The sequence below is a fragment of the Pteropus alecto genome, unplaced genomic scaffold, assembly GCF_000325575.1.
Source record: "Pteropus alecto unplaced genomic scaffold, ASM32557v1 scaffold95, whole genome shotgun sequence".
In the NCBI taxonomy this organism is placed as follows: domain Eukaryota; kingdom Metazoa; phylum Chordata; class Mammalia; order Chiroptera; family Pteropodidae; genus Pteropus; species Pteropus alecto.
The window spans coordinates 16,939,158-16,965,536 of record NW_006441071.1 but is presented as its reverse complement, the minus strand read 5'-3'; the positions used below and the strand labels follow the sequence as shown (position 1 = coordinate 16,965,536).

At 39.3% G+C, this 26,379-nt stretch overlaps 1 protein-coding gene across 5 annotated transcripts in view; it reads right to left on the bottom strand.

Moving 5' to 3' along the window:
• Positions 1-14,927: 14,927 nt before the first annotated feature.
• TJP2 (tight junction protein 2) overlaps positions 14,928-26,379 on the bottom strand; it is a 103,723-nt gene continuing 92,271 nt past the window's right edge. For 3 of the 5 annotated variants that reach the window (XM_015594499.2, XM_025051393.1, XM_015594498.2), the window contains 6 exons: positions 22,479-22,579; positions 21,054-21,266; positions 19,723-19,833; positions 18,204-18,536; positions 16,964-17,043; positions 15,888-16,053 (listed from right to left, as the gene is read on the bottom strand). In XM_015594499.2, coding sequence (XP_015449985.1) covers positions 15,888-16,053; positions 16,964-17,043; positions 18,204-18,536; positions 19,723-19,833; positions 21,054-21,266; positions 22,479-22,579 — 1,004 coding nt within the window. Of the gene's footprint in view, positions 16,054-16,963; positions 17,044-18,203; positions 18,537-19,722; positions 19,834-21,053; positions 21,267-22,478; positions 22,580-26,379 lie in introns of all 5 variants that reach the window. The other 2 variants (XM_025051391.1, XM_025051392.1) reach the window with 2 other exon arrangements.

The window sequence follows — 26,379 nt, the reverse complement described above, 5'->3', positions numbered from 1 at the left end:
TCAAGATGGAAAGATTTTTCCTCTTAGATATCAAAATTTATTATTGTCATTGATTCTAAGACATATTGTATTAACTTTGAAATTGGGCTGCAAGATCTAACAATCTATGACATTGTGTAATTACTCTAATTACTCTTCACCAGGCAGCAGTCAAGACATATTTATCGTTGCCTTTACAAAACTGAACTTGGTCATAGCTGTTCACCTTATTATCACATCAGTTGAGTAGTGCGCAATGGGGTATGCACGTGTTGAGTTAAGCGATCTTCAGAAAGATTACACTAGGATTCAGCAGCATGGAAATGAGAAGTTACTGTGTATCTAGAAAAGTGCTGAAACAGAGCAGTTGGGTAGAAATTTGATATTAGTGAAACAAATTTTCCTTGTTGGAGAAATGGCCTTGATTAGATAGATATTCCCTTGCAGAGCTATGCTTCATGAGACCTAAGAAAGGATTAGATGACATTGTGCTATATTTTGTAACTGAAATGCATGCAAAAGAATTGCCCATCACATACTAAGAAACTTTTCAAAATTGGTGTCAGTAACTTGATCCATCCCCCCCCCAAAAAAAAATCCTATAATCAATAGTTGAGTACTTCTTTAAGAAGTACTACATCTTCAGTGCTCCTGACGGCTGACAGATAATCTAAAATACCATTGGCTCAACAAACTATAAGTTTGTTTCTGTGAGATATAAAAGAATTCCAGAGGCAGACTGTAGGATTGGCAGATACCATCACAAAGTTATCAAGGATGTAGGTTTGTTTTATCTTGCAATTCTACTCTTTTCAGCACATGACTCCAGCCTCATGGTATAACATAGCTGCTTCACATCCAGACATCTAGCCCGGAAAATCTGCGCACCTTTTTCAACTTAAAACCATTCCTTTTAGTTCCACTCCCTGCAGCGTACCTGGCTGGTTCCTGACAGAAAAACACTCAGAATAGCTGTTTATCATTTAAGGATGACCCATTCCCTGTTCTCAGAACCTTTGGGTCTCAAATCTTGAAGACCTCCTCAATTTAACTATCTCTCCCTTACAACATAATAGTCCTAACATCAGTGCAAGTGTTAGAAACAAAATATGTCAGGGAGTCATGTCCTTATGCAAGTTCTCCATCTTTTCTCTTCATTATCTTTTGCCCCTGGAAAGTCTAAAGGGAGAAAAATGAATTAATGTATCTTTTTCCGTTATTCCACGTATTTATTTAATGTGATCATTGCCATTGCCAAAGCTAAAATGGAAGGAAAAAAAAGCTCCTTCTCTCAAAGGGATTAGAGACTAGAGGAGCAAGATCTTCAAAGGGCAACATTCAGCATTTTTAACAATGTGATACATGATTTATTAGAAGGGAAGCATAGCTTCTCTGGGATCCCATGGTAGGGCCATGTAACCCAGTCTTGGAAGCCTTCCTGGAGTAGGTGAAATTTAAGCTACCTAAAAAAGAAAGAACACTGCTAGTGGAAATGATCGAACTCCTGAGGAGAACTAGTTACATTGAAAAAGTAAGTGGAAATCTGGGAGTTTCTAGAAATCCTTTAGATGAAGAAGTAGGACAGGGCAGGGACAGAAAGAGAAAAACACAGAGGAGTCAAAGACCCTGGATAAATTGCTCTTCGACTGATTTAAGAAGACACTGAAAAGATCTTGTTACTTGACATATGTTTTATAAAGGAAATTTCCATGAGCATAGCACCGGTGGTCTGAGCACTAGTCCCTAGAATGTTCCCCACCCCTTTCTCGTACTTCCTCCCAAACCTCCAGAGACCATGATCCCATCATTACCTGCAGATGTGTGCACAGTATGTAGAAGTATATGTGGAAGTATCCACTTGGGTCTGGGCATGAAAGAGCGAGTGTGAACAGAAAGGCATTTGATCCAAGAATCGAGGCAAGAAGCCTGACCAGAGAGAATACCTGGAAGAAGCTTCACAACTATGCAAGAGTCCTGCCTGAGCAATTTGAGACTCTATTCCTCACTGTGCAATTTTTTTACTTCTAGCCCCTATATCTTCAGTAAGAGAGGATGGGGGAGGAAGATATGCTGTTAAAGAAAAGAAAGAGTCGATAAAGTCTGAGTCTCTAGGAGAGAAGCAACCCTCAGAGGAAAGTTACCTGCAAGTCACAGTGTTGGGAACTCAGAAGGGTACTTTGTATGAACTCTTTGCTAAGGGGTAGGGCGGAAGCCACAGTAAAAGGACGGGAGCAGGAGCTTCAGCCTCACTCACCTCTCCTCCCTCTTCCCCAGGTCACCTGTCTCCAACCCTGCTTGTCTTTCATACTTCCTTCCCTCAGTAAGCACTTCTGCCTCAGACGCTAAGGCCCTGTCCAGGGTATGGAGTCAGTAAGACACAGTCTTCCATATCCATCGGGTGCCTAACAATCACTCAATAAATCGACTCGGAATATGTGAATCTGTTAGTTAACCTTGTTCTCTCTCAGCAGGGACTGAGTTTCTAATGGAGTCATCTCCAACTTTCAGGCCCCTTCCTGAGAAAATGGGATGAATGAAGCATTGGGCCAAAAGGTGTATTATTCTCAAGGATCCTGTTCATGGAGCACCCCAGAGATTTGCAATCCTTGTGCGACCTTTGGAATGTCAATATGTTGACAGCGCAAGCCCTTACTTAGGACACTCAGAATGTAACCCTACCAACAAGCTAAGGACACAATCTTTATTTTTCAAATCTTTGCCAACACCCAGCCCTTTCCATGGCCCCTTCCCCATGCATGTTGCTGGAGTTGTTATGTGAGAGGCTCTTTGAATACATTTTAGAATGAGGCAGTTTGTTAGAAGATTCAACTGTTTAAATTTAAGGTCGCTGTCATGGGACAGGGTGTTTTGATGTTTTGGGTGACTTTTTTTTTTTTTTTTTACTTTACCTAGGAGCTTTCCTTTGACCCTCCTGTTTTTTGGTCTTTCTCTCAGGGATCTTGCAGGGAAAGTAGACCAAACATTATCCTTGTTTATCACAGTGGAGCCAGCCATGGCTCCTTCCCAATACTATCATCCTTTTACTGTTTCAAAGTATAATTATTGGTCTTGGAAGCAACTCGATATACTCCTTTAGCGACCTGTATGCAAATGTGGCAGACTGTATTTTCTAAAAACTATCAGAGCAAAATTTCCAGTCTCACATTCTTCTAGAACCTCACCTCTCTCCATTAAGAGGCAAATTCTATTTAGTCTTCCCTTGAACCTGAGCGGGACTTAAGACTGCTTGAATAAATAGAATGTGGTGGAAATAATGATACGTGACTTAATGAGGCTAGGTCATAGAAGGTGATATCTTTCTATTTCCCCCTGGCTCCCTCTCTTGGAGGGCTTGCCTTTGGAACTCAACTGCCATGCTGTGAGGAAGTCCAAACCAACTCCCACAGAGAAACCACTTGGGAAAGTTGAAGTGGAGAAGAACTGGGACTCAGGCCAACAGTTGGCATCAACAGCTAGACATGGGTATGTATGAGCCCTCAGATGAATCCAGCCCCCAGCCTTCAAGATCTTCAGCTGAGACGCCAGACATCATGGAACACAGACAAGCTGTCTCTGCTGCATCCTTTCAAAATTCCTGATCCATGGTATCCATGAGCATTATAAATGGCTATTTCTACCACTCAATATTAGGGTAATTTATTAGATAGCCATAGTAACTAGAAGAGAAAGCCAAGCAGAAAATGTGAACTCATCCAAGGTGCCTTCATTTCCTTGGCATCGGCAAACTTTTACTCATTCTCACTGTGCCACAGCAACAATGCAACTGAGATTGAAGGAATGAGCACAAGAATAGTTCTGCTACCACAGCCAGCTCAGCCAGGAGTGAAGCAAAGAAATGGAAAATGGGAAGAGACTTGCAGAAGCATAAGAATAATTGGGAATTGACTGTACAATGTGTAAAATGTAGTTTGCCCAACACTGACCATTTCTAACCCTTAAGCTACGTCTATCTGCTAGAATTCTATTTTTGGCATTTTATAGTCCCCTCTGCTTTTTGTGTTTTTTAATAAAGAAGAAATGTGGGGAATGAGAGTTTGAATCAGTACACTCTCCTGGGCCTTATCATCTGCAGCTTTCTGGCTTTCTTCAAGGCCTCTCTCCAGTTCACACACCTCCACTCCTTACTGCTGAACATGCTAAAAACAGAATTTGTGGGATTTAATGAGCTTAATGTCCAATAGTAGTGGCACCATCTGCAAGCCCCTCCCCCCAAATAATCCCAAATCAGCATAATTATTATCAACATTGTTGTCATCATAATCTTCGATATGAACAAATGCTGCTTACTCTTATGAAAAGTGTGACTGCAAACCACTTCAGAATACTCGGCTGTTTTTATTCATTTGCAGCTCACTCTGGGTTTCCCCAAGTGGAGCCCACAACATGGATCTATGTGCAGGAAGCCTATGTAGGGGGTGATCCCTAGGAGTCACAAGGAAGGAGAAGGGAGAATGAGACCTGGAATGTGGAAGAACCAATACAAGGGAGCATTTTTGAGGTTGCTACTCTGGATCGTGGAGCGGGATTCCATGGGACTTAGAAGCATATGAAATTTCTCCTCCATAGGGTAATACTGGCTAGTATTTGTTAGGCACAGATAGTGCTATGTATTTCCAAACATTTAATCACCACGACAGTGTGAGGCAGGTTTTAATAACTCCTCATTTTACAGATGACAAAACTGAAGCTTAAAAAACTTAAGCTGTCCAAGGCTATAGAGCTAAGCAGAGATGGAACCCCACCCTCTAATTTTGAAATCTTGTTGCCACTTTACAATAGCGTCTACTGTGCAAAGAAGGCAGTTTCATTAGTTCTCTCAGAAGCTCTTGGAGAATACAAAACTTTGCATTTGCAAAACAAACAAACAAACAAAAACAAAAATGCTTCTCGTTTCGAATCAAAAACCTCTGAGGGAAAAAGTCCCCAAAAGTACAGTAGAGAATTGTCTGGCACACTTAGACCCAGGGCTCCCAGCTGGAAGCCTGGCTGAGAAGGCACATTCTCTGGGACCCTTGATAAGCTTCTCCAGCCCATATTATTTGTGTGATTATGCAGCTGACAAGAATTCACAGAAACATATGGAGTAGCAAAACCACAAACCAATAGCAAACCTAGGAGCAAAGAACAAAAGTGAATCTTAGGTCTTTTAAAGAAGACCTGGCAGAGAACAGTTTCTCGTGGCCCCATCGCTGTCACTTTCCTTCATCAGTCAGAGTTCTATTCTTAGTTTGAGGTGTCTCAGTTGTCACTGAAGAGAACTCTCAACTGGCTGAATAATTACGGTGGCCCAGAATAGCACATATGAAGCAGGGAAGAGCAAGCCAGCAGGCGCTACTAAATTGTTAAGTGAAACTGGGTAGGTAGGAGTGAAATTCTGTGAATACTGAGGATCCCAGAGCCTGCCTGTAACAGGGCCTTCTTCTTTACTTAGGAAAAAGGCTGGACTAGCCGGTTTTGTTGCAAGAACAATGCTTTAGGGGAGGAAGCAAATTCAAAGTACAAAACTGTTATAAAACAACAAAAAGTCTTTATCCATTTATTTCCTTTTATTCATTTTGCCAAATTTAAAACCTAGAAATAGCTTTGTTGTCTTATGATTATAAAAAGAATATATTTTTGTTGTCTTACGATTATAAAAAGAATATATTCTCACTGTAAAAAAAATCACATATAAAGTATAAAAAAGAAATTAATCCCATTATCCAAAGCTCAGAGATACAAACACTATTAATTTTTGGGTGTTTTTCTGTATGTAGCAACTGGTTATTGGTACACAGAGCTTTCCCCTCTTCCTCTAAGAAAAGTTCCCCCCAAAACTATCTTTGGGACATATTCTCTCTCCCTAGTTCTCAGTCAGCTGGCTTAGGGATTGTCTCATGCTCAGCTCCATTTCTGGGTCCTCAATAGCTTATGCTAATCATTACAGTCCCACCCTAGCCAAGGAATTCTGTTCAGGAATGGTCACGTGACCCAAGCCAGTCCAATCAGACTAAAGTTCACATTGTTTGTTGGGACACTGAAAGGAAGGTACTCCCTACTTCCTACCAAACATGAATGAGGAACTGTTGGCAGCCATCTTGGAATCATGAGCAGTAAAGCAACTCCACTGAATGCAAGAGAAAGAGACAGAAAGAAACCAGGCCCTATGGGATGTTATTGAGCCTCCTGGAAACCCTGCCTTTTAACTTATAGGAATCAATAACTTACTTTATTATTAAATCAGCTTTGAGTTGAATTTTCAGTTACTAACAGCTGAATAGAAGGTGATAGAAGGTAAAGCATTCTAATCAATATCGGTTCTTTCAGACTTCTTTCTAGCATATATCCTCCACACACCCTGACCCTACACGTATGGAAAATAGGGTTTGTAATATCTTTTCAGGTCAAGAAATATAAGCCTGCCTAAGAATGATTTCTAATGTCCTTCTTCCATTTACATCTCTACTTAAATGTCACCACCTGAGTCAGGCTTTTCCAGACCTATGTAATCTAAAGCACCCCCACCTTATTCACTCTTTCTCACACCACCCTTTACCTTTCATCATATCATTTACATGACTGGACTGCTAAAAATTTATTTATCTGTTTATTCTCTATAATCAACCCCTAAAATGTAAGCTCCATAAAAAGAGATAATCTGTATCCCTAGATTTTACAACAGTATTCTTACCAAGTAGGTGCTCAATAAATTTTTACTGGCTGAATGTCTGCATAACATTTCATGTATATACCAAAATTTATTTAAAACAAGTTACTATTGTTGACTATTCAGGTTGTTGCCAAGTTTTTCTCATAAAAACAGTTGTGACATCTTCATATATTAATGCAATTTATTATTTCCTTAGGATAAATTCTTAAAGTAGAACTGTGGATCAAAGGGAAACATGTTTTGAAGGGTTTCGCTTTATAATTCTGTTGTCCTGCAGAAATTGTATATCAATTTATATTCCAACTATAAAACATAAGACTCTAAGGATCTCCATATCTTTCTCCACAGAAGAAAAATAGTATCTCTTTGTTGTCTTATTTTTATGTCATTATTAGTTATTAGTGGAGTCGAATATTTTTTTCATGTATTCATTAGTTACATGTATTACTTTTGCAGGAAATTGTTTCCTTTGACCACTTTTCTGTTTGGCTTTCAGCTTGCCTCATTAATTTGAAGACAGTTTTTTTTAAAGACTAGATTGGAGTATTAACCACACATTTACCTTATATCAATATTAAGACATCTGTCTATATCTGAGCCTTCAAACATTCATTTGAAGTTAGAAAGTTCAGCTGTAATTTCTGGTCCTTTCCTTGTTGGTGGGCCTCTTCGAGAGAAAAACGATGGAATCCTTGTGTAGGAGAGGCCCAGTGGCTGCCCTTGATTCTCAAAGACATGGTGGGTGTGGCTATAGTAATGGGCAGCAGAGGGGATCAGTAATCAGGAGTCTGACGCACAGACATCTTTGGTATAGGCTAGTTGATCATGGTGTCCCCAAAACTGATATAGATGGCTAGTCTTCGAAAGCCTAATTTGGTTTGTAAAAGCCAAAAAGGTTTAGTTTGGTGAAGGAAAGTCTGACTTGAATCGTTGTAACGGAGGAGGCATGGCCCCTCGGTCAGTTTCCAGACATGAGGCAGTTCACACACCTAAAGCTCCTTGAGTGAGGGGGAGGCTGGGCCTATTGAGGAAGGAACTTGCCATATCACCAGAAATTTATACCTCCCAGCCTTCCCCCAAGAAACCTGAGGCCATTTGCCAGGTGAGTGTAGATTGATTGGAAAAGGGCAAATAATCAGAATTTGGGGGGATTACTAGCCATTGGCTTTGAATTAACACTACTTTTTGGAAACCCCAAATGCCACTGTTGCCCACCAGTCAGAGAGGACTTATTTTGTTAAGGTGTCAGTGGGGCTCAGGTCTGTCTCATGATGTACCTGAACTCACCTATAGTTATAGTTATTTTCCCATTTGGGGAAAGCATTATTGGAATTGAACTACACAGCAACTGTAAGAATCCCCAAAGGACTGTATCTATCTATAACTATGTACCTATATCCATATTTGTGTAGCTATATCTATCTCACTACTACTGCTTCTACTACTACTATAATTAATAGTCAGAAAATATCAAACAGGCACTGTGATAACAGTAATAACAGCTATCACTTATTGAATACTATTTGACAGACAGTGGTCTAAGGATAAATTATGGCCCTTTAAAGGAATTTACTTACTTGTTCCTCATGACAGAGATCCCTAGGAATCTATCTCATTTTGTTCATTTTTGTGGCCCTAATAGCCGGGCACTCAATAAGTGTGTGTACTTTATAAGAAAGAACTATGACTGGTTTGTCTGGTTCTTGATGACATTCTTGTAAAAGGAACTTCCCCCCACCCCCAGGCAAGGACTTTTTGGCTGCTGTCCCTGAAATTTTCTCTCCCCTTTCAGGGTTGATTGATTGTTTGTTGACCTACTTTGCCTCTTAAGTCAATACTCAGCACCTGCCTAAGGCCCGATTACTTGGAGAAATCTGGACACAGTTCTTCAGGCTGGTCCTCAGTATTCTCGTTCTTCAGCTGAGGGATTTGCTCTCCAGCCTTATAAACCATAGCTATGGGGAAGGAACACTCAGTCCCAACCTGTCCCTCTCAGTCTTCCCACCAGCAAGGCAGGCACATTTGGTCTGTCATTTGTGCCACTATGGGGCTGCAGCGACACAGGAACGGCTTTGTCTTCCACTTACCCCAAAATATCTGACACTCAAATATGCAGAGAAGGAAGTTCTACTTGTCCTATAAAAGCATTTTAACCATTAACTATTATTATTATTATTATTATTATTAATTATTATCATCATCATCATCTTATCTTCATTCCCCAAAAGGAATCTAATAATTCTGGAATGTTAGCCATAGGTGTTTAGAGAGTAGTAATCAAAAGAATGGCTTTTAAACCTTGAAATAATATGCCAAGTGAAAGAAGCCAGATACAGTCACATAGTGTATGATTCCGTTTATGGTAAACATCCAGAATAGGCAAATTTATAGAGACGGAAAGCAGACTAATGGTTGCCAGGGGTTGGGGGAGAAGTGTATAGGGAATAATTGCCTCATGAGTATAGGTTTTCCTTTTAGGGTAATGAAAACGTCTTGGAACTAGACAGATGTGTTGCTTGCCCAACACTGTGAATGTACTGAATGCCACTAAATTGTACACTTTAAAATGGTTAATGGTTCACTTTATATTATCATGTGAATTTTACCTCAATTTTTGAAAAATTATAAACTCTTGTATCTAGCTAAAAAAAGAAAGGCTTAAATTTGTTGAGCACCTACTACAGTTGACCCTTGAACAGCACAGGTTTCCGTTCCTCTCTGTCATGCGCATATCTGTCGATGGCTAAACGTTGACTATTTTATGAAAGGTTAATTAATTTAAGCCTGAAGAGGAATACAGGCACAAGACTTGCAGCTGGGACTAAAACTATCGTCTAATCGCTCTTAATGTACTAGACAACATTATTTTTCTTTAGAGAATTTTTCAGAATGCATTTCCCCAGACTGGTTCCACAGTTCTGACCTTTGCAATCATCTTGCTAACGAAGATGGATAGCCATCCCTCAGAAACCCTAATTGGTCCTTATTCAGCTGAGCTTTGCAAGGTCATTTTCTAAGCTACAAAAATACATCTGCCGCCCTTCCCAAAATCTCTATTTCTTATTCACACCCATTTAAACTGTAGTAGCCACATAGAAAAGGACCCGAAAAGAAATACTCATTTTTCCATTTAGAGCCAGGTGAAATTTCTGGCCCATCATGTAGAGTAAGTTGCAGACCTGTTGGGGAGCAGCTGTGTGGATGCTGCATGCTGCTTAGGTCTGGGTCTGGTAGGGGAATGGGGAAACAGGGAAGAGGTGAGTGAGGTTTGCAAACATGCCCTCAGTAATCACGAAGGCCATGTTAGTAAATGAGGCTGGGTGAGAGCTATCTGTATGAGGCAGCAGAGCCATCCAGCTCTAGCCTACAGTTGTCATGCAAAGACGTGAGCCCAGAACTGCCACATCTTCTCTTTTTTAAAGAAAAGCCCGAAATCTGGACTTGTATGTAAAATCTCCCAACTTTTAAATAAATAAAATTTCATCACCCTGTGTGGGCCAAACAATGTTTGTGAAATAGATTAGTTCCATGAGTTCTGGCAATTTGCAGACGCAGTTCTAAAGTGCTATTAAAAAAAAAAATTGTAAGTAGAAAAGTATACAACATGATCAACAAACTATTTTGAGAGATTCTATAGAAGGGGCTTCTAGATGGAAAGAGAGGAAAACTGGACTTGAAGCAGAAAACTGTTTTGAATCCAAACTATACTTGTGATTCATTAGCTGAAGGATTCTGGGCAAGTAAGTGGCATACCTGCCATTCTTACGTTGCAGGGCTGTTACAAAGAACAAATTGGACAATTAATTCTGGAAATTCTCATGCAAATAAAAGAATTTACAATTTACCAACTTTTGAAATGCAGAGAATAGGTCATATTCAGCACACTCAAGATTTTTAATTGACTTTGCTTGCCAAAATTCCTGCTATAATCCAAATTTAGAGAATTAATCTTTTTAATGATCTACAAAATAGTTTGTGTGACTATTAAGCATAATAATTCACATAGTGGCTGATTAGTGCTAAAGCTATTGATCACAGTTTTCAGAAATTACATGTTAATGTGTAGATTTTTGTCTGATAGAGATGCAAATTGTCTGGTGGAAAAGATATCTACAAAGGTTTTCATTATTCTTCTGTAGGATATGAACCAGTTTTGTATTTAACTCAGAATTTTTATTGTTGATTTGATACATTTATTCCTTAATATTCCTTAATTAGTTATATAGACTTGATTCCTCAAATGCTTTTTAAATCAGTCTTAACATCGTACTCATTCCTTCATTAAGTAATGGGCTGAATAAAATCTTTGACATGTGTTTCTTTTATATTTGCATGAGAATAATTTTATCTTTTTGTGAATTATACTGTAATATTAGCCTTTTTCTAGCCAAACTAAGTTCTTAGCAGTTTTTCTCAACTTGTTTTACTAGTGTTCTCCAGTTTATGTCAGTTGTATCCATGTCGAAGTTTAAGCTGGGCACAAGGTCAGAAAAATCATTATGTCACTGATTTGCTTTTGTGATAAAAGACAGACATTACATTTCAATTTATGTCTTCCTTTATTCTTTCATTCCATTTTTACAGAAAAAATATTTCTGGAATATACATAGAGCACTGAAGAGGATAAAAAGATCACACACACGCACCCACACACTCCCTTTAAGAAAACAGAAATGAGTGGGGAAAAGATCTGTACAGTGATAACTAGAATATGCCAGAAGACTCAGATGAAGGGCTATGGAAGCTTATTGAAGGAGTCAGTGTTAAATTTGGTTGGAGGCATCAAAGAAGGTCTGACAAAGAATATGACATATTAGCTGGTCCTAGAAGAGTGACTAAGGGTTTTGAAAGATAACGAAGAAAAGGGAAGAGTATTCCCAGTGGCACGAAGAGCGGACAATTCAAAAAAGGTAGTGGGGGCAAGTCATCCTATGAAATTGAGACATACATGAGCTTTGCAGGAGAGAGTTACCTGAAAAAGGATTTGGGGGTCTCTTGCTGCATAACAATCTACCCCAAAACTCAGTGGCTTAAAACAACACTTGTTTATCATTTCTCATACTTTTACTGATCTAGGCTGGACTCAGCTAGAATGTTTCTGCTCTACATCTCTCTCATCCTGCTCAGCGGACAGCAGGTGGCCTGGGAAGTTTCCTCTCATATGATGGCAACGTACAAGAGAGCAAGTCACGTGGTCAACCTAGAGCCAAAGATTGAGAAAACAGATTCAGACTCTTCAGTGGAAGGAACAGTAGTCACATAGCAAAGGACATACGTAACTGAGAAGGGTGAAGACCTGGAGCCAATGATGCAGTCTACCACGGGGACAGCAGAAAAACCTTGATTGCCATGATAAAGGATTAAATTTTGTTGATAAGAGACTAGATCTTAATTGTCTTCACCACAAAAAAGAAACGGTAATTTCATGATGTGATGGAGGTGTTAGCTAAAGCCGAGGTGGTAATCATATTGCAATACATAAATGTATCAAATCAACACATTGTATATCATCTTAAACTTACTCAGTATTACATTTCAATTATGTCTCAATAACAAATAAAAGAATTAAACTTTGGTCTAGGCAAGGGGAATTCTCACTGTCTTTTTAAGCAGAAGGGAAACATTCTCAGATCAATGTTAGAAATAGATTCTGCCTGCTACCTGGATTAGAGTTTACAACTGTCTGAACTAGGATAATGGCTATGGGAAAAGGGATGGAGGGACAAAGTAAAAATAGTTCTTAAGCAGAATAAAATAGGTCATCATTTGGAGGAAAAGTAAGAAAATCAAAGACACCAATTCCACTCAGGTTTCTAAATTAGTATGGTGATACCATTGATAGTCATAATACTTTTATTGAGGATTTATTTTGTGCCAGTTACTATTGCAAACATTTTATGTATACCATCCTATTAAAGTGACATACACACAAAAATATAGTATTATAATTTCCTATCCGTATTTTATAAAAATAAAAACCCCGAAGCTTAAAAAATTTGAGTAACTTGCCCCAAATTCAAAACTAATAACTGACAAAAATTGGGTTTGAACATGAAATCGCTTTAGTTCCAGAATCTGAGTTCATAACCTCTCTGCGCTGTGACAGCAGGATAGAGATAACAGGAAGCCAGCTCCTGGTTAGTTCCAAGGGAGGAATTAACATTTGATTTGGGGTAGGCACTGCATTAGTGACTTTTATATTCTGGCCCGCTATTTTCAAGTAATAAATGCTAGTATATTTATTGGTGTAAAACATCATTTTGATATTTTTAAATACTTGATATTTGAATCATTTACATTTTGACTCAAAGGTGTGTTCATTTCGAAAGCATTCAGAACCTTTCCCTATTTCAAACCCTTCCAAAGTATCTTGCTATGGTTCCCATTTCCTGTGCTTCTAATGAGGTTTATGTGTATTTATCAGCTATGTTTCCCACAGGTCCTTTTGGCCCTTCTATACTTCCTGTAGCTTAATGGAATTGTTTTAGAATGGCTGGTGGGGAAGAGGGATGAAGGGAAAAGAGCTTGCCAGTGGATGGGGGATTAGAGGAGGAAAGGGGGATGGGAAGTTTCTGGTTTAGGTCCAGCCCGTCTCCCTCATTTTCTCCAGTTCCTCATTCTCTTTGTTCCTCTCTCCTCTAATCCTCAGAGGCAGATCTACTGCAAGTCTTCCCTGGGTCTCTAGCTTACAGGCCTATCCTGTGGATTTTGTATTTACCAAGTCTACATAATCATGTGAGTCAATTCCCTCAAATATTCTTCCCCTGCCCCTCTCTGGATTAGGCCAAAATGCATAGTGGTGTTTCTACACTACAGCTTTGGGTGCTTTCTTCATAACTTTCACTGAGTGGCCCTTGGAATTGTGTTACTGCCCTCCACGAAAGAACACAGTTAAGAAACGTACCTCCAAAATCATCCTTGCAAATAAGTAGCGATAGTTGCATGATGCAACCTAAGACCCCACAGAATAAACAGAATGCTGGAGGGGAAGAAAATTCCAAACGACTTTCCCCACTTAGGGACATTCTGAATCAGATCACGTGCGCCACACTAGCCTTGGGACAGCAGAGGAGCCCTGACAGCTCCTACATTACACACTACTCTCGCTTGTGGCTTTGTCATTCCTATTTTGAAATTCTCGCCTTTCCTCATTTGCCTAGCACCCATTTTTCTTAATTATACTACACATATATTGTAGGCAGCCTTAAATCCTTCCCTGAACAAAGCAGAATATAAATTAAAAGGAGGTGGGCAGATACCGGTGGCCTATCAGGCATACTATGAGACATTCTGTGGATCAGAGGTTCTGCCTGTCTGCACCACTTAAGGTATTACAAAAATAGTGCTGGATCAGATGACAGCCTAGCTCCTGCTAAAAAGCCTCCTCTCTTCCCCTACCTGAGTTTGCAGAAGGGCTCATTCCTGTGTTTAAAGGACATATGCAAACTAAATCATCATATATTTAACCAGTGTATTCTTTTTCTATCGACAAAAGGTGGCTTTTATTTATGAAACATGCAGATTTGAGTCAGTGCCTTGAGGACTGCTCAGAAGTTTGATCTACTGCACTAAATGGTTTATGAATTTCAGCACCCAGATTGATAGACACAACCAAGGATATATTTATAACTCAGTTATAAGTCAGCCGAATTTCTAACTCGACTAAATCACAAGCTTAACACCTTTATGTCAATGCATATTATAACAGACCCTTAATGGAACCAAAAGTCTTTTCCTTTCCTAAAATCAGTATACTTTTGATTCATACAAGCCTAAATTCCTAGACTGTCATCCTTAAATTCTAAACATATTTTAGGCTTTAAAGAGTGAATGTGGGAGTATAAATTGATGCGATTTTTCTAGGAAGCAATCTGGCAATAAACTTTAAGAGCCTTAAAAACGTTCCTATATTTTTGCTCAGCAATTCCACTTCTGAGAAACTACCTGCAGAAAAGGATTGAAACGCTGATCACTGACATAGGAAAATAGATTCACATATAAAGAGGTATACTTCATGTAAAAGTGGCAAAAGACTGGAAACATTACAAACAGCCACAATAGCAGAACAGTCTACTTATGAAGCAGTCACACAATGTATTATTCTAATTATTAGCAATGTTTGCCTGAGTTTTAACTACCTGAGAGAAATGTTCATGACAGAATGCTAAATAGAAAAGCTAAGAAACAGAACTCCAAACATAGTTTACCTCCAAGTATAACATACACAGACATCCACAAATATATAATTAGAGGATATGCACCAAAGTTTTCTGAGAAATGAGATTACGGGTAGTTTTTATTTTGTTTTTTTCCTATGTCTCCATATTCCAACTTTCAGCAAGGGGCACATCCTCACTTATATGATCAATAACTGAAATACAAGTTGCATTTAAAAATAGGAATCAGTGTAGAAATCCACCACAAAGCAAATTGGTTGATTGCGATGTCCTCCTTTTTATTACATTATAAAACTGTTGTCAACACACACACTTTTGGAAATTGTGTTTGTCTTGAGTATCTGCTTTTGTGGAGCACATAGTTTTATACAAACAAAAACTTTCTATACCAGTTTCTTGGTCTTCAACCTGTTTAACACTGGTAGCCAAACTACCAAGAATAGCTATATACATACAGTCAGAATTTATGGAAAATATTACAAAGACGAATGCCTTGAAAAGATGACACAGTGCAGGGAAAACTATAGCTATTAAATTGGTATGAAAATGTAGTCAAAAAGTTTAGTCCATTATGGCTTTGCATAAAAAGCTTCAAAGGAAGAAAATTTAAGACACTTCTCATCAAAGGCACTTAAAGTTGTAATAAAATACTTCTTTGAATTTAGTTGGAGTCCAACAGTATTTCTATTCTTTTTTTCACATTCTGTCTCACATTGAAACAGTCCTTGAAGACAGCTATTAATGAGGAAAAGTAGTTATTAATTCTTAATAGACATGTTAAAAATATGCAAACAGAATTAATACAGATTTTGGTCCACTGAAGCAGGAAACAGTATCAAACTGTAGTGTTTCTCTGAATTCTGAGCAAAAAGCCAAAACCTCCCCAGACCCAGCCCCACAAATAGAGCCTTCAGTTCTGAATTTGCTTGGCTGTCCCCTGGACAGGAACTCAGGTCCCGGCACATCTCCACGGTGCATTTTAACTGGAAAGAACCATCCCGTGGCTTCGCAGGTACTCTGAGGTGGCGGCAGCTGGGTACGAAAAGTCAATTCTCAGACACCTACAACTCTGTGTCCCGGTATCGGGAAGGCTGGCCATAATAACCACGCTTTGAGTGTTCTGCCAGCTGCTGGCGATATTCTTCCTCCTCCACGTCACTGCCATAACTTCCTCTGGCATCTTGATAGAGTATGGAAGGACCTTTCTGTGGCTCAGGGGGTCTGGAACTAAAAAATTGAGAGGGTTAAATGCACAGTGGACAATCACCCAAGACCACTTACCTCTGAGCCACACTGTGCTGACAAACCAGGGCCACTCCTGGCCCCTCTTCAGGTTCAGAGTTATGGGAGTGGGGATAAGAGTAATAGGTCAAGGCTGATGCCTGCTTGGGTAATGAAGGAGGAAGCCCTCCAGGTGCTCCCTACCCTAAGGATTCCCTAGCTAGACAAGGGGTGCCCTGCCCACCCCTAAGTTCATTGGCACAAGTGCTACTGTTTGACTGGTAGAATTTGCCCCTAGTTTTCTACTGCTGTAAAATTAGACTCTAGCTTCCAGGCAGAACAGCCACAAGAAATGTGATTTATTTTTGCACTATTCTTGGAAGCAGGAAATGATGCAGTGTAAAAGTTCAACAGGAAGATACTGTGGTAATTCCTAGTGCTTAGGTAGCATTTTTTAAAATGTCGCATCTTACCAACATCGTCAATTGATTGTTATCTTTCCTTCAAACCACAGGTTAGCACAAGTGGCCTGACTTCGCTAGGTGATACAAAGGAATTAAGGAGCTTGGCTTGGTCCCAGAAAACAGTAGTGACGAAACTGGTCTACGTACCCAGGAAGTTTGCTCATGTGCTATCCTATTACAATTTAATATATCTGCGCTTCAAAGTGTCAAAGGGGACTGACTTGAAATGTCAACGATTACACTTTGTCAGAGTTTCAGCACACAGACAAAATTACCATGAAATTTTGATTCTGTTATCTTTAAAATTAAATTTGTCTAAATAAGTAAGGCAAACCACTGACCAGGAAAAAAATCTTATTACTTTGAAATGCGAATAAAGAAAATACTTTCTTAGGAGTCCAAGTCCGAGGTAAGCCCCTCTTGCAGACCTATACTTGTCAAGCAGCCCTTACCTTGTGTACTGGCCAGGGTCTGGCTTGTGGGTTTTGATCGGAACTGCATAGATATCAGGATGCTTCTGAGCAATTTCAATCTGTGGTGATTAAGACAAAAAAGAATAAGAAAGAAAGAATGAACCACTGAATAGTCACTTGTTGGTTTCTAATTCCATTTCAAGAAGAGGCAAAATAGAAGCAACTCTCTGGTTTCCATGCTGCTGTGTGATGCCTAATGGTACATGTCAAGTAGGAAAAATGTTTTAAGCAATAAAATTCTGTCACATGCTAGAGCATGGCTGAACCCTGAGGAAGTTATACTACGGGAAATAAGCCAGTCACAAAAGGACAAATATTGTATGATTCCACTTATATGAGGATGCTAAGTAGTCAAAATCACAGAGGAAAAAAATAGCATGGTTACCAGGGGACGATGGGGATTGGGGGTGGCGGGGGGCATGAAATGGGAAATAATTGCTGAATAGTTTAATAGGTACGGGGTTTCAGTTAGGGAGGATGAAAAAGTTCTGGAGATAGATGATAAGAGATAAGTGTATAGAATGTGAATGTACTTAACGCCAATGAACATTTTAAAAATGGTTAAAATGGTAAATTTTATGTTATGTATATTTTACCACAGTAAAAAAAAGAAACAAAGAAAAACGCTAAGAAGCACTGCTGTTGTGATAGATTTAAATGAAGAAAACTCCCATATCCACCGGGCAAAATATGCTCCACAGACCTTTACCTAAATTCTTCTTTAACTTTTGAAAGGTTATATCTGCTCAGGGTACAAAAATATAAACAACAATATAAAAAAGTACAATCTAAGGGCCTATCATTTTGTCAATTTTAGAACCCAAGGTTTGCTTGGTTTCTATGGCAAATCTGGGAGCAAATTAGAACTCAGTAAACACAGCAAATGTTTTAACAAAAAATAACTTCCGAGCGGCACTGATTCTCTTGTCACACTTCCACATTCCAGAACCCAACATAATGTTCTCAAGTACAAAGCACAGAATCTGATTCACCTGTATTGTTAAGGCTTTCTTGATTGGAAGAAAAAGAGATACACACAAATAGCTGACAATCTAGAAATGAGATACACAGGATGTGCCATTGACATCATGCATGTGAATGTCCCTTTTATGTCTGTGGCAATGGAAAAAGGACTGTACACCATTATACTGAAATGAAACCCATTTAAAATGCTCATTGCTGATACCTTAAGACAACCTAGTAGTTTGAAAACAATTACCCTTGCATTCTGTGCTTCTTGGAGCTCTTGCATTCTCTGTAATCTTGCCTTGTGATCCATCTTCTCAAATATTTTCACTTTGCCCAGGACAGACTTGGGTGTGTTATCTTGCCCCTCGCTGCCCTCTCCTGTGTCCTCACTCTCTGGGGGAGGGACCGGGGTGGAGGGCTTCAGTATAGGCCGGCCAAAGGAAGGTTTCGCTGCAACGGGAGGAGGATGACCTTTGGCAGATGCCCCCAGAATTTCGTGACCAGCCATAGCTGGGGGGGAGTTTGACTTGTATTCATAGGATCTGGAGTATTCGAAGGACTCTTCTCTGTTCTGGGTTCTGGCCTGCAGAGAGCAATGACAGATTTTGATCTTGGGCTTTCGGTTTATTTTCACATCTATATTAGTGATTTAATACACTCCATTTCCTGATCAGTTTCCAAAGGTGGTCAAAAAATACCATTCTGACCAAAAAAATCAAATATGGCAGGGCAAACAGCCACTGATTGGGCAACCTGATCCCTACCTCGCTCCCTACAGAAAAGAATAAAAGCTCTGGAAATCGAGAGGATGCTGGGGAAGTGCTGGGAGTCCAGCAAATGCCAGAGGTAGATCAGACCTCATTTCACACTGGAAGGGATTAGAATTTTGGAGAAATCTCAGAACAAGTCAGGCTTCAGGATCAAAGAGTGGGCTCCTTAGTTCATACCACACCAAGGGTCCATGCCCTGGCCTGGAGGTTGGGCCCATATCCAGCCATGGATGAGACCAGAGTGGGGATGGGGGAGGGCATATCACATCAATGGCCATTTTCCTTTCATAGTTTGATCCTAGGCCAGCTTGTAAATTGTCACTGATATATTTTATGAGGTCACTAATTACTTCTAATAGCTCACAATACATCAGTACTTTCTTCTCGCCTAAATTATTTAGTTAAATAGAGAAATGTTATTGAGTTGTAAGGAAAAGTGTACAGTCACAGCTTTGATTCAGAGAGGAGATAAAGAATCATATGATAAACACCCATGTGTTCTTATATTGATTCTATTCTGGATAATGATTTATTTAAAAAATAAATTAAACCATCATCATAATAAGAGTTACTAAAAAATTGTGATGATTGTTTTCTTTAGCAAATCACCAGTAAGCATTTTCTGGTGCATCTATCAGATTGTGGGCAGAACATTCTAATTGGACAGAAAAGCAGATTCTGAGACTGCTGATTCTGGGCATGCAGTATTGGTCAAACTTTCATCTTTCTATATCAATCGATTGATTTTTTTAAAAAAACTAACAGTCCTAGAATTGTACACTCTCTTTAACCTTCCTTTACCTCCTTCCTAACTTTTCACCCTTCTCTAATTTTGGGTTTTACCAAATAGGTCAAAAGGGAAGTTCTAAGAGAAATGGTGAGTCAAAAACACAATTCAAAGCCATTTTATAGTGTGCGCTCTTCCCTGGCTATGCAGGGAGTTCCAGGGACGTCCACTTCCTTTCCCTTCCCATCCTGGGCTTCTTCCCAGCCACGTACCTTGGGCGGCTCTGGTTTGAATGCCGGGGGTGGGCTAGTGTCCCTAAGTTGATCTCTGCTAGTAGCCCTCCTCATCTGAGCTTGTGGCTCTGGGCTGGGTTTCCTTATGCTCTACAAGACATAAAGGTTCATTCACAACAAGAACATCCAAGCAGAGAGAAAAGAGCACTCGTCTGCTTTGCTGGAGTTCTGAAGACTTGCACATATTCAGAATTGGAGGGTTATAACTTGCATAAAAGTTCATAATTTGCATAAGCTCAGATACTGACTCAGTGCTTCTTTATAGAAAAGGCAGATACTAGGCATGCTCCCATTAGCAAATATTTCAGATATATTTTTTTAAACTAGATGCATCCATTGTAGTAGTCTCTTCCTTTAAAATACAAAAAAAAGTCTAAAGTCTAAAATCCCTTTTGTCACTTATAGCTGGCATTTAACATTTTTAAGCATTTAGCTCGTCTCTATCTGTAGATACTGAAGAGTTAATTTATTCTTTACAACTTGTCCAGTGGTATATACTAATTTTTTTGTCATGGTGGATTTTATCACCCCTTTCAACTTAATTTTTGGTACTTCTTTTTCATAAAAAATAAAATCATTCACTGAAATGAGCTAAACTGCTAAAGGGAAGTCCACAACAATAATTATCCAAATATATGGATAATCTCATCTACAAAGATCATTATCCCAATGTTCTCTGAGATGTAACTAATAATTGCTCTGGTCCTAACTTAGTGCCTATCACTGTGATTTCTAGGATCACAGAAGCTGTCTATTCACTAGCCAGTGGATGCATAGTACATGTGATCAGACATATGCGATCATGAACTCAATTCAAAAACTGAAATACAAGAGAGAAGGAAACTGATGGGGAAACACTCAGGAGCTTTGGCAGTATTAGAAAGGTTAGAGGTAGGCGGGAGAAGGGCAAGGATACCTAAGAGTATATAGAGAGAGACCTAATCAAAGGTTACAAGTAAATACAACAATATTGTATTTAAAAAGCAATGTTCCACCTGTAATTTGGAGAGCTGGCTCATAACGCCGTTCAGTTTACCCATCATGCCCAAGCGCATGGGTGTGATAACTGCTGACCACGCAACCTTTCCCAGCGCTCAGTCCCTGTCCCACTTTCCCATGGACCACTACTGCGACCATACAGGCACTGACTTGGAATGAGAGAATCCCTAGAAGTCATCTGTTCCAACCCCTAGAAATATCTTCTACAGCATCCTGAATTAACAGTCGTCCAGAAGAATTCAAGTGAAACACCAAACCTTCTTTTCCTGCCCATGGCCTCGCAGCCTGTGGCCTGCCTCGCCTCACCTCACCTCCTCATGCTGCACCGGCTCCGAGGAGCGGGTGATGGAAGACACCAGTGGCTCCTCGGCTGGCTCATCCAGCTCATTGTCAGTGTAGGCGCCTCCTTCGCCGTCGGTGTCTTCGAAGTCACTGATGAGGCGGCTGTCGCAACTCAGATAGTCCGCGCCCATGGCGGTTAAGTAGGACATGCGGTCTTCAGGGTCATCATCCATCCCTTCCATCTAGAGGAATTTGTTTCGGAGGGTCAGTGGTGTGTGCTATGGCTCCTGGGAGTGGGAACTCAAGAAAATTCCCAAGGGCACAGCCAAGACTAAAACATTTTCTAGAAAGGGAAGTCACCTTTATTTTCCTGAATCACTTGGCTTTAAATTACTATGTTAATTTTTGTGCAGGAACTCAAATTAGGAACTCTCCACCCTATCTATTCTTGCTACCATCCATCCTCTAACAATGCTACTGAGTCCGCTTCCTCTGACTGTTGTGCTTTTCTTCCAGAATCTGGCTTCTCTCGAGTTTCTTCTGCTAGTACTTGTCTCCTAGTAAAAAATGCACGCTAACTTGTGCTGCATACCCCTTCATTCAGCCACCAGATTCCCAAATCCTTGAGGGCAGAAACTCTGTCCTATTCAACTTGTCAGTGAGGAGGCTAGCACAGAGTCTTAGCAGACTGTGGGTGCTCAGGAGAGGCTAGACATCTTGACTAAATATGCAGTTCCCAAAGGACAAGACTAGGACTCGACAATCTCACTGGATATCGACTCACTTCTGCAATGAAACTGTACCTCTATGGTCCCACAAGCTACTTCAATTCTGCTGGACTACAGAAGACTCGCACCACAGGCTCCTAGAACCGCAGAAAATCATATACTCTGTCTGTATCCTCCCTTCGGTAGAGTTGTGCATAAGCTACGTCCATGGATGAGAAACTAGCCAATCTTAGAAGCCTACGCAAATTTCCTAACGTCCTCTTATCACCTACTCAAATGCCTAAGACACATTCTGTGCCAACCTTCTTTCTAAGCAAATGATTCCGCCTCTGTTCACTTTTCTGCTCTCTATTAATTTTTAACCATGTTCTCCATGGCCCTCAAACTCACCTCTCACCTCCACTCTCAGTTTCCCCGTCCTTTGTCAGCTGTGGTGCTCAGCTAGAGATCTTGTAAGCTCTGATTAGTGTGCTTGCAATACATGACTAGTTACTACGTTAAAAGTAAAAAGGAAGTGAATGTAGGGTTGCGTATATTACATTCTGCTTTTTTAAAAAAGCCCCTTCATTTGATTATTTTTCAGAGAATTTATGAAATGTCAAACTTGATTAGCACATACTTTGGAATCACTTCAAATGCGCATGGCTGTACTACATTCACTACCCTCTTGAGAAAAGATTCAAAACGCAGAGTCTCACCTCACAGCAGAGTATTTATGCCACATACCTTTCCTTCAGAGACCCAAACTGCTTCTCCTTGCTGATGCTGGATTGTGTCCTTTAAGCTGCCAAACCAACTATCATTGGCTGCACTTAGGTTGATTGTAGCTGTAGAAATGTAGGCAAAAAGGTCTGCATCAATTTCCAGAGCAACTTAAGAAAACTTATTTGACATAATTTATACTCATTTCTGTCATATCTGAATTAAAACATTGGCAAAGGCAAGAAAAGTTCACACATATTTAAATACTAAATCTCTTTCGTTGAGTTTTCACTGCAGATGGATGATATAAAGCTAAAAATGGATGAATTTTCAGAATGTCTATTTTTTCAGAAAAAGTACCTTTAAAAAATAAATTTTTAAAGAGTACATTTTCAGGAGCAAAGAAAGCTCATCAAAAACCAATATCAAAGTACTATATTTTAAAGATTATTACAGAGACATGTGTATTACAAATAAGAAAAATATTCACTAATGTGCTGTTAGATACCTCCAATAAAATACTGAAGATAACACTTAAATGCAGATCATTTTGATAGACTTAAATATTTTAGAATATACATACAGCTCTACAGGTGCATATTCAAGTAAGATACAGTTTCTGTTCAGAACAAAACGTATCTTAGATAATAGCACTTGCTATGAATTGACCAAGCGCTATTCCAAATACCTCACATGGATAAGCACATTTCATGCTCATACAGACCTTGTGAGGTAGGTAGTGCATTATCCCCATGTTAGAGAAGAGAAACTGAGGCACAGTAATGCAATTAACTAGCCCAAGGCCTCACACTAAATAACTGAAGAAGCCTAGATACAAACTCAAAAGTTTCCTTTTAGAGCCTATGGCCTTAGCCACTGCACGACAAAGCCCAGCTGAAAATATGAATTTAGAGCACCAATATAAAATGCCAACCAAGTAAAACATATGCAAATCATTCTTCAGCAATATGTATTTATGGACCTAATGGAGATAAAACCTGAGAAGCAAATTGGTCCAGAATAATAAATTAAATTGGACCTAAAATGATCACGCTGCAGGAAAACCAGGATTATTTTTTAAAAAAGGACAATGTCACAGCCTTGTATTGGCATTCTGTGTAGCACCCAAAAGAAAACTGGGGCTTTGCTGGTAAAAGTTGTTTGGTACCCTGCTCCACCTATTCCGAAGTTTGCATAATTCTCTATAGATAGCCAAAAAAGAACTACTAAGCAAATTTTGTAAGCAATTATGCTTCAAGGTTTCTTCCTAGTAACATATACCATTCTTTGATTTAAGTTCTAATGTTGACCTTAAAATATCCTGAATGAGCTTACAATTTCCCTAGTTGTTAATTATTTATAGCATTAGAATAAACTGATACATTGGACAACTCAAGGAAAATTAACCTTGATTCCTTGGGCTTTTGCATCCTTATTATGGTACTTTGCAAAGATTACTGTGCTCTTGGGTAAAACGTGATGCCATAGTACTTAAATATAGAAGTAAGACTGTATGCTCCAGAGATGAAATGAGTGATTTGCACTAACTGTATACAGGACATTCAGCTACCTTTTTGAGCTTTAAGTTGGAGTTGTCTGAGATGAGTACAGTCTATATTTACCATATTTACCAGGAAAACCTAAAGTTAAAAGGGCTGTTTATAAAATGCAGAAAATATGTTCATGCACATTGATGAAATGAAAAAGGTCATAAAACCTGTTACTGAATTCACATTGAGTCAAGTACAAGAAAAGGGAAAAAAAGAAAGAAAAAAGAACTTCACTGTAGCCAATTTCCTAAGCCCCATATAAAGGTAACATCCGGCTAAGCTGATAACATCCAACTCAGGTACCTGCCCTCTCTTTAACAGGTGGGTGCACGATTATGATGCTACCTTCTTTTGAAAGGTTTACTTTGGAATTCAACACCTTTGGTCTACTGTTGGCTTTTGCTCATTGGGTTCTTCAGAGTCTTTGGCTTCAAGCAATATTAGTTATTTTCTACTGTTCCCAACCTCTGGACTGGACCTGTATATCCCTGGATAGGCTTAGTACATCTCTCAAACTCAAGAAAGTGAAATATTGAAAGGATCTTTAATCAGCCTCTGTCTCAGCTGGAAGTCCTGAGATTCTAAGAGCATCCTGGCAGTTGTACTCTGGAACAAGTGTGGTCACTACTCCCTCCCCAGCCAAGGAGGTTGGAGAGTGTCAACAGCAATAGCAAAAGGTGAGATGCAAGGCTGGAGGGGTAGGGAGAAATTAGGAATGAATACTAATGGATATGGGGTTTTCTTTTTGGGGTGATGAAATGTTCTAAAATGGATTGTGGTGATGGCTACACAACTCTGAATATGCTAAAAACCATTGAACTATACATTTTAAATGGGTAAAATGGTAGGATATATAAATTAAATCTCAGTTGAGCTATTCAAATGGCAGAGACACCCGCCCCCACCTCCTTGAATGGGAAGCGTCAACCAAGGTGCTTGGCCAGACAGACCAGCATCATCCCTCTGCTTCTTGTGGTCATCAGAGTCTCCATACACCTTAGGGAGACCAAGGATTGCCTACTGCAGTTAGGGTTCTTTCAGCTGGTACAACATTCACTTTTTCCTCCAAGCTTTTTCAAAAGACTATATAATAATGCAGAATTACTTTTGTTAATAATATTCAACACTGAATGAATTTCACATTAATGAAAACTGTGAAAGCTGATAAAAGTGCTAAAATATCTTGTGGTACTTTAAAATCCCATACTTTCACACATAGGGTGGCCCTGCTTGGGTCTCTAAATTCATAATTCCATTTCTGTGGTCTTCAAACCATCCACTGAGTGCTTCAGAAATTCTAAGAAAACATGTAATTCAAACTCCATGTTTTAACAAATAACTTTTTCAACACATACAATGTATCCTATAATAAAATTTTTTAAATGGAGGCAACCTAACATTTTAACTTATGTTGACAAGTTTACTTGTTTTGGGGCAAATCTCAAAATAAAGCGTCCCTTGTTAACTTCACTTAACTGAGGAGTACCTTGAGTTTGCAAGGACAGTCTTTTTAACATTGTCATAATTAACTACTCATCTGTGGACAATGGGATTTTCTTGTTACTGTGCAACAAGGGAAAAAGGATATTGAGCTTGGTGAGAGTATAGGCAACAGAACTCTTGATTTTGAATTATGTGTTCATCAAAGCAGCTCTACTTTTTCCTACTTTATTAATTCATAAAAATGCCATAAATTTAAAATCATAAAAAAACACCTCTGACTCTGGAACACACACAATCAAGTCACAACTTGGTCTGGCTGGCTGAGCAAGACACAGGGAACAGAAAGCACTTAGTGGGGCCTCCCATACAGCTTTGAAGAGTCAAACTCAGAAATTTGGAAGAAAACTGTAAAAGGCCTTTGGTAGAAAATTGGGGCTTGCTGGTAAAAGTTATTTGACACCCTGTTCCATCTATCCTTGAAGACTGCATAATTCTATAGCAGAGGTTGGCAACTAGTGGTGAGAGTGGTCACTTCAAAGTTCTAGATGAAAGCAGATGCTCGCAGTGTCTGTGTTTCCATTTGAGCCTCTGACTTTAGATATCCTAAACTTTCAACTTCTTGATTAGCTTAGGTGAAGAAATAGATGTGTAACCTTGCAAAAGTCTCCTGGCCCTTCTTATGGCCTAATAATACAAGGCACAGGAGAGGCTGTACTACTGTTAGCTGTTACTAAAATAAAAATAGTCATAATAATGACTATTATTGTTATGTTAATATTATTACTATTAGTAGTAGCAGGAGTAACAACAGAGGAAACATTATGTATGAATATATCAAAAGTACAAGCTTTTATAACTCTATATTCACAAAATTCCAGTTTATGACAGACCACTTCCTCCTTTGCATTTGGCTAAATAACCTCTCAGTTACA